The sequence below is a fragment of the Mustela erminea genome, chromosome 19 (assembly GCF_009829155.1).
Source record: "Mustela erminea isolate mMusErm1 chromosome 19, mMusErm1.Pri, whole genome shotgun sequence".
Classification (NCBI taxonomy): domain Eukaryota; kingdom Metazoa; phylum Chordata; class Mammalia; order Carnivora; family Mustelidae; genus Mustela; species Mustela erminea.
Window position 1 is genome coordinate 43,793,197 of NC_045632.1, and position 13,078 is coordinate 43,806,274.

Here is a 13,078-nt window from a genome sequence, read left to right on the forward strand (position 1 = left end):
TCCATCATTTATGTAAGTTCAGCATGGTGAGTTATTGCTGGACAACTGTGTGTGGAAGGCTTCTATGACCAAAAGATAAGTTTTGAGCTTGGTTTTTTCAAACTTTTCCTCCCTACTTCTGCCAGTTTTGCCTCTGCCTCTCTTTATGTTGTATCATGATGAGGTTCAAATGCATATTACAGAAAATGATGAATGACAGTGGCTTATTCAAAATGGAGTATTTCTTTGCCAAGTTGAAGAAATTCAAGGGTAAGTTGTGGCAGTGTGGAGACCCTACAGTCATTAGGAGCTGAGGTTACTCTTTTCCTTTCTATTCTGCCATCCTCAACATACAGCTTCCATCCTCAAGCGTACCGCGTGATCCAAAGTGGCTGCTGGTGCTCTAGTCATCAAATCTTCATTCTAGATGGTAAGGAGAAAGGAAGAAAGTGAACAAAGGCATCACTCAGTTGTCTGCCTACCTTTTTAAAGAAGTCTTTATGGAATTCATTTTTAAAAGATTAAAAAAAAATTAATCTCTACATCCAACATGTGGCTTGAACTTAGAACTCCGAGATATAGCGTTGCTTGGCCTTGTGACTGAGGTAGCCAGACACTCACGCTGCGGAATTTTTTTTTTTTTTTTAAGTCATTTGTTTGACAGAGAGATAGCAAGAGAGCACAAGCAGGGGAAGCAGCAGGCAGAGGGAGAGGGAGAAGCAGGCTCCCCATGGAGCAGGGAGCCAGATGCAGGGGCTTCCCAGGACCCTGATATCATGACCTGAGCTGATGGCAGACGTTTAACCAGCTGAGGCACCCAGGCATCCTGTCCCAGTGCCCCCCACCCCCACCATCTCTATGGAATTCTTAAGCAAATAAGGCTTATATCTCACTGGTTGGAACTTGACCTCATGGCCATACCTAGCTGTAAATGCAGTGAAGAAAATGTACTCTCTTACTTGAACACAGTGCTGGATACAAAACTATCTATATAGAGAGATCTATATCTGAATCTATATGGAGAGAGACAGGTAAAGATACTTCGGAGTTTGTTCATTTTTAAATAAGAAAGGGAGAATGGATATTGAGTGGTACGTGGCAACATAGCTGCTGAGGTTCACTTTGGTTCGTTTCTAGTTCAAGAGACCCTGTGGGTCCTGCATTAGGAGAAGGGGTACTGGGGGCCCTGGACTGGCTCAGTTGGTAGAGCATGCAACTTTTGATCTTGGGGCTGTAAGTTCAAGTGCCGTGTTGGGTGTAGAAATTACTTTAGGGCATCTGGGTGGCTCAGTGGGTTAAACCCTCTGCCTTGGGCTTGGGTTGTGATCCCAGAGCCCTGGGATCAAGCCCCATGTCGGGCTCTCTGCACAGGGGGGAGCCTGCTTCTCTTCCTCTCTATGCCTGCCTCTCTGCCTACTTGTGATCTCTGTCAAATAAATAAAATCTTTTAAAAAATTACATTAAAATCTTTAAAAAAAATAAAAGGAAGGGTGACACTCCCACTTCTTTAATTCATATGAAATACATAGATCTTACATATATCAAAACATGCTATGTACTATGTATATAAATATCTACACACACAGTTTTTGTCAGTTAACGCTTTTTAACTTTCTGGTTTTTTAATCTTTGGGTAGATTTTCTCAGTCTGGTATGATTTTTTTCTGAGGGACGAATTCCATGCTCAGTATGTTTAGGCATGGTTCTCTTTAACATCACATGAAGATATTAATGTCCTCTTGCCAGTGTTCATCATTTCTTTATTCTTTTTCTCTGAAAACACTCCGCAGTTCTGATGTCAGCAACACGTGCCCTTTGTCTTCCTCTTCAGCGTGGCAGATGAACCTGGGTTCACGTACTGATGCTGTGCCCTCAACATGGCTTAGCGAGATGGCCCTGTTTAGGCTTAGGATACATTTGCAGACAGTCCTTGGAAGACTTTGTTCCTGGGTTGTATCTAATCCCAAACTCACATCCGTTAAAACCACAGCTCAGTGTTTGCCAACCTAACTGTCATTATGACCATTTGTTGAGCATTTATATGTTTCAGGAGCTATTCTCTTTTTTTCTTTTTTTTTAAAGATTTTATTTATTTGACAGACAGAGATCACAAGCAGGCAGAGCAGTAGGCAGAGAGAGAGGAGGAAGCAGGCTCCCCGTGAAGCAGAGAGCCCGATGTGGGGTTCGATCCCAGGACTCTGGGATCATGACCCGAGCCGAAGGCAGAGGCTTAACCCACTGAGCCACCCAGGCACCCCTCAGGAGTTATTCTAAGTGCTTTATTTGCAATACTAGTAGCTCATTTAATCCTTCCAATGATACCCCATATTAGGGAACTGTGGAGCAGAGTAAAACAGTGTCCCCAGGAGTTGTAAATGCCATAATGAGGATTCACAGATAGGCAGCCTGGTTCTGCGCCTTCCCTTGGCTCAGGAGGGACTACTTCTCTGGAATATTAATAATCCAAGGACGCAGAGAGAGAGAGAGAGAGAGAGAGTGTGTGTGTGTGTGTGTGTATAAAACCAGTATGTAGGAATGCAGTACTGGGAAGGATTCTGAGATGATACCTCATCTTAACTCATGTCTGTATTGTGCATTTTTAAAAATTTGTATTAGCAGAACTATATAGAAAAATTTCTATATAGCAGAACTATATAGAAAAAAATTGTTCTGCTTAAGGCATACGTGGGAATAAACCACTGTACAAATTATTGCACATCTGAAATCACAGTGCATAGCAGACTGCGTAAAAATACTTGTTTTGTTTTCTTTAAAGATTTTATTCATTTATTTGACCTGGGGGGAGACAAAGGGTGCACAAGCAGGGGGAGTGGAAGAGGGAGAAGCAGGCTTCCCGCCAAGCAGGGAGCCCGGTGCGGGGCTTGATCCCAGTCATGATCTGAGCCAAAGGCAGATGCTTAAGGACTAAGCCACCCAGGCGCCCCTCTGCATAAAACTGTTGAAGAAGTAAACCGGGTGTATTTACCTGACTTAGGTCATAAATGTAGGTTGAAAGACAAAACAAGATTTTGCGTGTCAAAGTATGCAGCAGTTTGAGAACTTGGGATTCCTCGTTTGATGCCTTTAGAACCAAGCTCACCAGGCATCATCATTTACGTTATTAAAAACCCATTTTCTGTACATGAATTCCTTCCTCCTCTTCTAATATCATCATAATGGCTTTTAGAAGGCAAAGAGAGTACACGGTGATCTTTGTACTTAACATTGCATCGAAACACAATTCAAAGGAATTCTGGTCATCCCTCCTCCCCCCAACTCATGGCTCTAATTTATACCCTGATAGCCACACCTTCCAGTCACAAACTTGGGGGTTTTTTTGTTTTTGTTTTTTTAAAGATTTTATTTATTTGACAGAGATCACAAGTAGGCAGAGAGGCAGGCAGAGAGAGAGAGGGGGAAGCAGTCTCCCTGCTGAGCAGAGAGACTCGATCCCAGGACCCTGGGATCATGACCTGAGCCGAAGGCAGCGGCTTAACCCACTGAGCCACCCAGGCGCCCAAACTTGGTGTTTTTAAAGTCCAGGAATATTCAAGTTGGATTTAGCATTGAAATGATAGAAGACCCAGTCACAGACCTCATCGGTTCTTTGATTTGTCTTCTGGTGTCCTTGTGTCTCCCGATTATCTATTCACAAGTTGGCTTGTTGGGAACTTGTCCGTGGTTATAGTGCTTTCCAGCTGGGTTCCTCCCTTCCCCTGGGGAGGAAGGGGGTACGGTTTAAAAGGTTAAAAAATACATATATATACTGAATTCTCTCCTGGTAGGGTGGGGCATATCCACCCTTCTGGGCTTTAAAAGCGCCTCTTCGTGTGTAAGGTGAGTTGGTCCCACTTGGAGAAGGTCCAGTTGCACTTCGGCCCTGGGAGGGTCGGTGCCCGATGTATTTGCCATGGTGCCTGGTCAGTTTGTCCAAGCGGGCCCATTTCCATCCACAGCCGTCAGTGTCAGTCAGGTGGCAGGGCTTCTCAGCTGTGTGGGTTTTCAGGTGTGCCTTGAGGTGAGGACTCTTCATATAGGTTTTGCCACAGCCTACATAATCACAAATGTGAGTGGCTGTCCTCTTCCGGGGCTATGACCTTCTTCCCCTCTTTGGTATTGGCTCCTGCGGCTTGCAGGAACCGGGGGGCATGAGCTCTTGGTAATGGAGCCATGGCACCTATGGCTGCATCTGGTCTGGCCAGAAGGGTGGATAGTTGGGCCCTGGATGGGGATGAAAGCCCAGGGGGAGCTCTAGGACAGTATGATAGTCCGCTACTCGGCAGTTCTGGGCACGGAGGGTTGGGGTAGTCCAGCAGGGTAGCTGTCGTCCCGGAAGAAGTCTTGCACTGGCAGCTGTATCTTGTACATTTTGAATCAGATGTGAAAAGCCACAAAGTAGCACTTTAATCACCTTCGGCAAACAGTGATCAGTGATTATGTGGGGAGTAGGAGATGGAATTGTACTCTAGAACCTTTATGTATTACCACTAGTCACTTTAAAGCACTTAAACAATTTGGAGGATATTTTTCTTCCATCTTCCACTATCTTATTTCCCTGTGTGTGCATAAAGTTTTCTTTACCACACATGAAAACTGTTCAATAAAAGTCTCAGAGGGTGTTTTTGGTTCCCATCCCAACAGCTTCTATTAAAACAAATGGAAACCAAACAGATAAAATGATACAATGAGATTATAGGATTGGTATCGATCACAAAGTAGTTCTTAGTAGCAGTTTCTAAACCTTAACTCATCCAGGCTGAGAACTCCACTTTGGGGACTTACGCCCCTAGGAAAAACAGAAAAGAAAATTGAAATGCTTGCATATTCAGTTGTTAAATAAACTCTGACATTCAAATCATCAGAGTGTAATGTTCTATTAAAAACGATAGATATAGGGACGCCTGGGTGGCTCAGTTGGTTAAGCAGCTGCCTTCGGCTCAGGTCATGATCCCAGCGTCCTGGGATCGAGTCCCGCATCGGGCTCCTTGCTCCGCAGGGAGCCTGCTTCTCCCTCTGACTCTGCCTTCCACTCTGTCTGCCTGTGCTCGCTCTCGCTCGCTCTCTCTCTGACAAATAAATAAATAAAATCTTTAAAAAAAAAAAAAAAAAAACGATAGATACATTTAGGCTTGAAATAATTTGGAAAATAATAATAAACTTTCAAAAGTGTCATTGTGTGTACATAATGATTACTTGAACTCTGGACATTGGAAGGATCAAAAGGGAACACCGTTTTTATGATATGTCCGAGAAGTTCATTGTGTTGTGTTTTGTTATTAAGTTAAAACCATTACCTGCCTCCGAGAAGACTGGAGATGCTGGCTGGTTGGGTGGGACTGTTTTTGGCCTGTTTCCCTCTCCTGAATTTTCTAATTTTGTTCTTCATCCCCTTTCTTCTTAGGATGCTGCCTCTGAGACCCAGACAGAAGTGCTCACATTCCCGAGCTCCCAGCGTGGTCTCCGAAGGCAGAAGAGAGACTGGGTTATCCCTCCTATCAGCTGCCCAGAAAACGAGAAAGGCCCATTTCCTAAAAATCTGGTTCAGGTAGAGAAAGAAGTTCTCTGTTTCTCTGGGAGCAGTTTGGCAGAAAATAGGACCTAGAAGGAAACGGGGGAAAACCCCAATGTCAGGACCCTTCCTTGATAATTCTGTTTGTTCTGTTTGGTCTTCAGATCAAATCTAACAGGGACAAAGAAATCAAGGTTTTCTACAGCATCACTGGTCAAGGAGCTGACACACCTCCGGTTGGTGTATTTGTTATTGAAAGAGAAACGGGATGGCTGAAGGTGACAGAGCCTCTGGATAGAGAACAAATCGCCAAGTACATTGTGAGTACCTCTCAGAAGCATGCAAATAATGGGGTCATATCCTTCCAAATTTTTTTGGTCGACCCATGTTGGATCCCAAGAACAGATGGCTCTGGACATATGAGGCTTGTTAATTGGATATCTCTATGCCCATTGACAAGGGGAAATGACAGGAGAATCTGGAAAAAGGGAAGGAGGGGTGTTGATTTTTTCCCGTTAGGATTAAAGAGAGGGGAGTCTTAGGACCATACATGAGTTTAGACAGAAGATATCAACTTACTCCTGGGGCTTAAAGTTCCTGATCCAAACGAAGAGACCAGTTCCAATGTTGGGGAGCAAAAGCCATTCCTGAGCCTTGGTAGCTTTGTGAGCTTGGGGAGCTCGTGGGTAGTACATGGGGCCAAATGCAGAAAAATCTGGGGGAGACAGTAGACGGGAGAAGCCAGAGCAAATTTTACCCTGCTGGGAATAAGAGTGTTTTAGGCCTCCGGTCTTGTCTTAGGTCTGGCTCCCCGACCTTCCTGTGGGAAAGGGGAACCACTCTGACCTGGTGGCTGTGTTCTGCAGCCCATGAATCTTTACATAATATGACTTCAGCCAGTGTCATGACATCACTGAAGCAGCAGCACGTGTATGAGAAAAGTTCTCTGCGGGGCCGGGGGCTGCGGGGCCGGGGGGTTGTCCATCCTTGGGTCTTGGAGAGTGGGAGGGAGTGGAGGCCAGCTGGAGTTCTCCTCACATGACTTCTCCCATTTCTTCCTCCTTGTTGGGGTCCAAATAACCCTCACTTGGTTGTTACAGCTCTATTCTCACGCCGTGTCTTCTAATGGGAATGCAGTCGAAGACCCAATGGAGATCGTGATCACTGTGACAGATCAGAATGATAACAAGCCCGAGTTCACCCAGGAGGTCTTTGAAGGATCTGTCATGGAAGGTGCTCTGCCAGGTATGGCCAGTGTCAAGATGCTGAATACCCAGAAAGACACTTAGATTCTTCAGACCTCAAAGTGTTGGGACTAGTATTTGGGGTCAGGTCCTTCATAAGAACAGAACTTTTTGGGAAGCGTGTGCGTGTGTGTGTGTGTGTGTGTGTGTGTGTGTGTGTGTGTGTGACATCATTCTGCAGAAATGTGTATGACAAAATAGGAGTCCTGGGATCCAGCCCCACATCGGGCTTCCTGCTCAGCAGGGAGCCTGCTTCTCCTCTTCCCTCTGCTGCTGTTCCTGCTGTGCTCTCTTCTTGCTCTCTGTCACATAAATACATAATAGAGTAAGTAAATAAAGTAAATGAATAAATAATCTGTAAAAAAAAATTTATATATAGGAGCAGTTTAAGAGGAGTGCCTGGCTGGCTCAGTTGGTAGAGCATGTGACGCTTGATCTTGGGGCTGTGGATTCTAGCCCCACGTTGGGCATAGAGCTCACCCCTCCCCACAAAAAGGATCAGTTTAAGAACCTTCTCTAATAAACAAATCTTTGCCATTCCTGAATGCATTCTTTTCTCTCCGTGGTAAAGGTAGCCACTGCCCTGACTTTGGTGGTAGTCATTCCTTTGCTTCCCCTTATCTTGTGCGTCATGTGTATATGTACCCCTCTATAATATCTGGGTTTTTTGGCATGTTTTCAGATTTTGTATACATGGAATCACACTCGACATGTATTTCTGTGATGTGCTTTGCTCCTTCAGCTTTACGGACATAAAGTTCTTTGTGTTGGTGCCCATAGCAGTCAAGGTCATCCATTCTCACTGCTGCATCATATTTATTATTTTTATATTTATAGAAAGCCCTTTATTCCCCTGTTGAGGGAACTTGAGCTTGTTTCAGTTTTTTGCTATTCGAAATAGTGTTCTCAGAACATTCTTTAATATATGACTTGATGCGTACTCATGAGGCTTTGTCTAGGGTGTGTGTCCATAATGGCGGATTGCTTGGTTATTTGGGGTACATGCCTGTTCAGTGTGACTAGTAGTTGAACCACTTGATATTCCCGCCAGCAGTCGATATCCTAGAATTGTTAGACTTCTTAGCTTTGTTGAGTGTGCACTTGGTATCTCTGTACAATTTTAAATCGCATGTCTCTGATTTATTAATGGGCTATTAGCATTTTCTATGTTCGCTGGCCATTCGGGTTTCTTCTTCATGACTTGTCTCTTCAAGTCTTTTGCTCCATTTTTCTCTTGGACTATTTGTCCTTTTCCTGTGCAGCCCTAAGGAATTTTGTTGATGTCTTGGGCACTAGTCCTTTGGCCGTCACATGTGCTGTGAGTATTCTCTGCCACCTTGAAGGCTGTGATCTCTAGTGACCATTCTCTCTGGTGAAGCTGTGCCTCAGACACCACGTGGGGATATTGGTGGGATTTTTTTTCACCTCACTCACTCACTCACTGTTTTCCACCTCATTCACTCACTATGGGAGACCGGGAACAGTGTTTAGTTGAAGGTTCTTTATTCCCCATCGTCCTCACCTTCAGCCCCCATCCAAAATTGTTGGAAAAGCAGAGTCATTGGAATACTGCTCACTGGATGGAATGCTTTTTTCCTCCCCTACCACTTTGGTAAAAATTTTTGGAAGTCAGAGAATGGAGCCGTAACACAGCACCCTCCCCAGGGCTCCTCTCGTAACACTCTGGATAGAACCGAGCTGAGCTCTGTTGACCAGAATCAAAGTGCAGCCGAACCGACTCTTTCTCTCCCTCGCCACTTCCAGGCACCTCTGTGATGCAGGTCACGGCCACAGATGCGGATGACGACGTGAACACCTACAACGCCGCCATCGCTTACCGCATCGTCACCCAAGACCCCCTCCTGCCCAGCAGCATGATGTTCACTATCAACAAGGACACAGGAGTCATCAGCGTGCTCACCACCGGGCTGGACCGGGAGGTCAGGGGTTAAGAGGTTCTGGAGGGGGTTGAGGGCAAACACATCAGCTTACATCGCATGGGAAGTACAAAGCTCTGCTGAGGCCATTTGCCGCTTTATGTTTACGGTCTGAGCTTTGCATCTAAACAGCTCTCTAGAGGTTTTATACCTAGAAGGCAGGCTGGCATTGAAGCAAATGATCAAATAAATGTTTCCATGTCCTGGGCTGGGCTTGATGTGGCTGTTGGTCCTGACTCACAGGTTTTGATCTCTGCAGAAAATTCCCATGTACACCCTGGTGGTAGAGGCTGCCGACCTGCAAGGTGAAGGGTTGAGTACAACCGCAACGGCTCTGATCACGATCACTGACATCAACGATAACGCCCCCGTCTTCCAGCCCACCACGGTAATTCTGCAGCCCCCTGGATGGTTTCCAGAGAAAGGTCCTCCCTGGCTTTGCAGCTGCTCCTGGGTGAACCCTTTGAAGATTTTCCCCAGACTAGTGAGCTTTCAGACACAAGCAGATTGGGAAGGGAATCGTCTCTGTCCTCCTCAGCGTGGACCCTGTTGACCCAGGTTTGCAGAGTTGCAAATGGCACCTGGGGGCGCCTGCCTGGCTCAGTCCATGGAGCACACAACTCTTGATCTTGGGGTTGTGAGTTCAAGAGAGCAGTTTAAAAAGAAAAAAAGGCACCTGTTGCGCTCATGTCCTCATGATGTGCATCCTGCTGGCAAATCTTAGCAGGTTTTGGTTATTCACTGAACAAGTATTTTCTACGTTTATAACAGGAATTGTGTTACATACTGGAGATACTATCACAATAAGACAAAATTTCTGTTCTCATTGGAGTTGATAGTCTAGTTAGGGAGATGTTGGACAACCTGTGCAAACTGTAGTGTGCAATTAAATGGAGATGGATAGAAGGTACTAAAAGCCACATGAGAGAATGCTAAATCTTACTGTGTTAGTTAGAAATAATCTCAGTGGTTATTAACAGAGACTTGGCTCTTGTACCTTAAACAAATAAGGTAAACTTTCTCTTGTGTCACAAAGTGCCTAGAGCTAGAGTATCTACACTCTCAGTGGAAACTCTGTCTTGCTGTCCCGCCATCGTTGGGGCATGGCTTCCATCCTCGGTGGCCCCAGATGGCTGCTGCAGCTCCAGCTGTCCCCGTGCTTCATTCAGGGAGGAGGCAAGGGCATGGGGAGCAAAAGGCATTGCTGCTAAGTCGAGGCTTCCTAGTTCCATCCCACAAGTTTCCTTTACCTCTTAGTAGCAGTTGCTGTCTTCGAGGAAGATGGGAAATAAAATATTTTGTCTGGGCACATTGCTGCCCCCAACAATATAAATTGTGAAGAAGGGGTGAGTGGATATTTACTAGGCAATTAACAGTATCTGCCACCCTAATCTAGGCATTGTGAGTACAAAAAGGCTTCACAAAGCCAGTGATGTTTACAGTAAGACTTGAAAGGTCTGGTCTGAGGAAAGCATCAGCATCCTAGAGACTGACTGGAAAGCCAGGGCTTGGGGTGAATGCGCCACCAACCTCTGCTCTAGGTTTCTTGCAGCCTGCTCCCACCTGCAGGGCCTGGGCCCGAGCCGCACCTGCTAGGCCAGCCATGCCTGCCATAGACCGGCCACCCCCACAGCTCCTGGCCTTCCTTTCTGCCCATTTCTCCTGTCTAATGGGCTTTCATGCAGTTCTAGTTTTTCTAGAAAATTATCTTTGTATTAGTAGAGTCTTCAGGAGATTTTTGTTAGAAACCAAGGACTCCCTTCAGCTGTGAACAGGTTTTTTCCCTTGGTTCCAACCCAAAGTTTTACGTACTTTTCTGGTTTACTCAGTAAATTTGTGGTTGGCTTTACCCCATTTAGTATCCTGCGTTCTTAGTCCTATGTTAGGTTTACATCTCAAGAAGTGGTGAAATGTACATCAGTCTCATTAAATATGAAATAGCCATGATAATAGGAAGGTAGGACTTGAAAGGAGGTTGTCCATGTGGGGTAGGGGGCAGTGGAAGAGTGTTCTAGGCAGAGGGATCACCATATGTAAAATGCCCTGAATCAATAAAAAATTGTCAAGAACTGAAAAACAGGCTCCGTAGTGAACCAAATGAGGTTGGGTCCTACAGGCCTTGTCGATGGAAGTAAGAATTTTAGAATTTATCCTGGTGCAAGGGGATGTCATCAAAGGTTTTAAGCAGAGGACCGTACTGACCAGACTTCCATTTTATGAAAATTGTTGGTGCCACTAGGAATGGTGGCAGAGGAGAGGAGTGGTGGGTAAGCCACAGTGTCTTGAGTTTGGTTACGACCACAGTCAGCAGCTGGGCTGGAGTGTGCTGAGGGGCTCAGGTAGTCAGATCCTTGGAAAGCGGATGCAGGTAGTCTTGAAGGATGAGGCACCTTGAGCAGAATTGGCTGCTCCCCCAACAAGAAGTAGGGGCTCTGCTGGTGGAGTAGGCTCTTCTCCAAGACTCTGCTTGAAAGGATTCCTTTAGCTCTCATGGACCTGGCTCATCTAAGTGACTCATCTTCTCCTTTGCTCTGTAGTACCAGGGGCGAGTGCCTGAGAACAAGGCCAACGTTGAAATCGCCGTACTCAAAGTCACTGATGACGATGTCCCCAATACCCCAGCATGGCAGGCCGTGTACACCATTTTGAACAATAACGATGAGCAGTTTGTTGTCACCACAGACCCAGTAACCAACGACGGCATTTTGAAAACAGCTAAGGTTTGTATGGTGCCTGGCAAGATGCAGAAACTGACATCTCAGCCAGCTGCCTGCTCCCTTGTCCCTCGGTGTCCTTTCAGAAGTAGAGTAGCATGGCGTTGGTGGGTTGGAGTGGGCAGCTGTCCCAGGTTCTGGCGAGCCATTTGGGGTTTGCAGCAACTCTTCAGGCACATGTGAGAAGCTCCTACGCAGCCCCTTGAAATCAAGGAGAAAGAAAGTACCATCTGTTTTAAAAGGCTTTCTCCCTGAAACATTTGCCTACCTCCATATCCATTTTGCAAATGAGAAGAAAGAAGGGTTTACTGGTCTCTGCTATTTTGCTGGATTATTTTAGAAGTGGGACACATGACTTTTTGAAAGATGTCTTGGAAACCTGAAAACTAAGAAGTTGGGTGATTCTCTTGTCAAAGTTAATCAAAGTTAGCAGATCTCTGGTTAAAAAAGATCCAGCCCCTAAACATAGACTTCCTGTTGAATAGGCGAGCAAGACTGTTCGTTTCTGCCGCACCTTTTCTACATAACCTTATCTCCCACCGAACAGTGATGTCAACATAGTCTATGCTACCAACAAAAGAAACCACTAAAATGAACCCCTACCATACATGAAGTCCCTCACAGAAGTTTCCAGTTTATTCTTTAAAGGAACTCTACCTACTAGTTCTTTTTCGTATGTATCTGGGTGTGGAAACAGACCCAGAGATGTAGTTGGCCTGGACCACACAGCTGGGAAATGGCCCACCTGGACTTTGACCTTGTTGCTGGCTAATAACTGAACTGCATGTTGTCACTAAATTTAATTGTGGTCAGCGAGGTCAGGAGCAGGGTCTTCTGTCCATCTGCTCTCGCACAGACCACATGTCACATAGCATACCAACATTCTTACTAGTCTTGGATAGTAGATGACTTAAGGTGCTAGTGTTTGCTTACTGGGTTGTGCTGTTCAAGGCTTCACGTATCACATAGTTTGTTACTCTCTGCTAGGGTTCTTACCTCTTTTTATTTATTTTAAAGGTTTTATTTATGAGAGAGAGAGAGAGACGGTGAGAGCAGGAATACAAGCAGGGGGAGTGGGAGAGGGAAAGCAGGCTTCCCACTGAGCAGGGAGCCTGGTGTGGGGCTCGATCCCAGGACTTTGGGATCATGACCTGAGTCGAAGGCAGACACTCAAGGACTGAGCTAGCCAGGTTCCTCTAGGGTTCTTATCTTTAATATGGTTGCATTTAGCTTTTGAAAAACATCTACATCCTGCCCCCCACCCCGGGTTAGGGTGTAGGCCTTTGTTTTCTTCAGAAGTTCTCAAGTTAACTTCTTCCTAACGCAGCCAGATCAGAGACCCATGACATAGTGCCAGCCACAGCAGTAGTTAAGCGTGTCATTTTTTTTTTTTTTTTAAACACTAACAAAGAATGTATTTCTTAACCCCTTTTGTTTCTGCTCCTTAGGGCTTGGATTTCGAGGCCAAGCGGCAGTATATTCTGTATGTGACCGTCGTGAATGTAGCCCCGTTTGAGGTCATTCTCTCCACCTCCACGGCCACTGTCACTGTGGACGTGGAGGACGTGAATGAAGCCCCCATCTTTGTGCCTTGCCCAAAGGAAGTGAACATACCTGAAGACTTCGGCGTGGGCCTGGAAATCACGTCTTACACTGCCAAGGACCCGGATCAGTTCATGGAACAGAGCATAACGT

General features: G+C 45.7%; 1 protein-coding gene across 1 annotated transcript in view; it reads left to right on the forward strand.

Annotated features, from left to right (window-relative positions):
- The window catches only part of CDH1 (cadherin 1), an 83,797-nt gene that overhangs the window by 51,679 nt on the left and 19,040 nt on the right, over window positions 1–13,078 (forward strand). Inside the window, exons 4-10 of the mRNA XM_032323267.1 lie at window positions 5,381–5,524; window positions 5,653–5,808; window positions 6,589–6,733; window positions 8,497–8,672; window positions 8,929–9,057; window positions 11,207–11,389; window positions 12,832–13,076. Coding sequence (XP_032179158.1) covers window positions 5,381–5,524; window positions 5,653–5,808; window positions 6,589–6,733; window positions 8,497–8,672; window positions 8,929–9,057; window positions 11,207–11,389; window positions 12,832–13,076 — 1,178 coding nt within the window. The remainder of the gene's footprint in view (window positions 1–5,380; window positions 5,525–5,652; window positions 5,809–6,588; window positions 6,734–8,496; window positions 8,673–8,928; window positions 9,058–11,206; window positions 11,390–12,831; window positions 13,077–13,078) is intronic.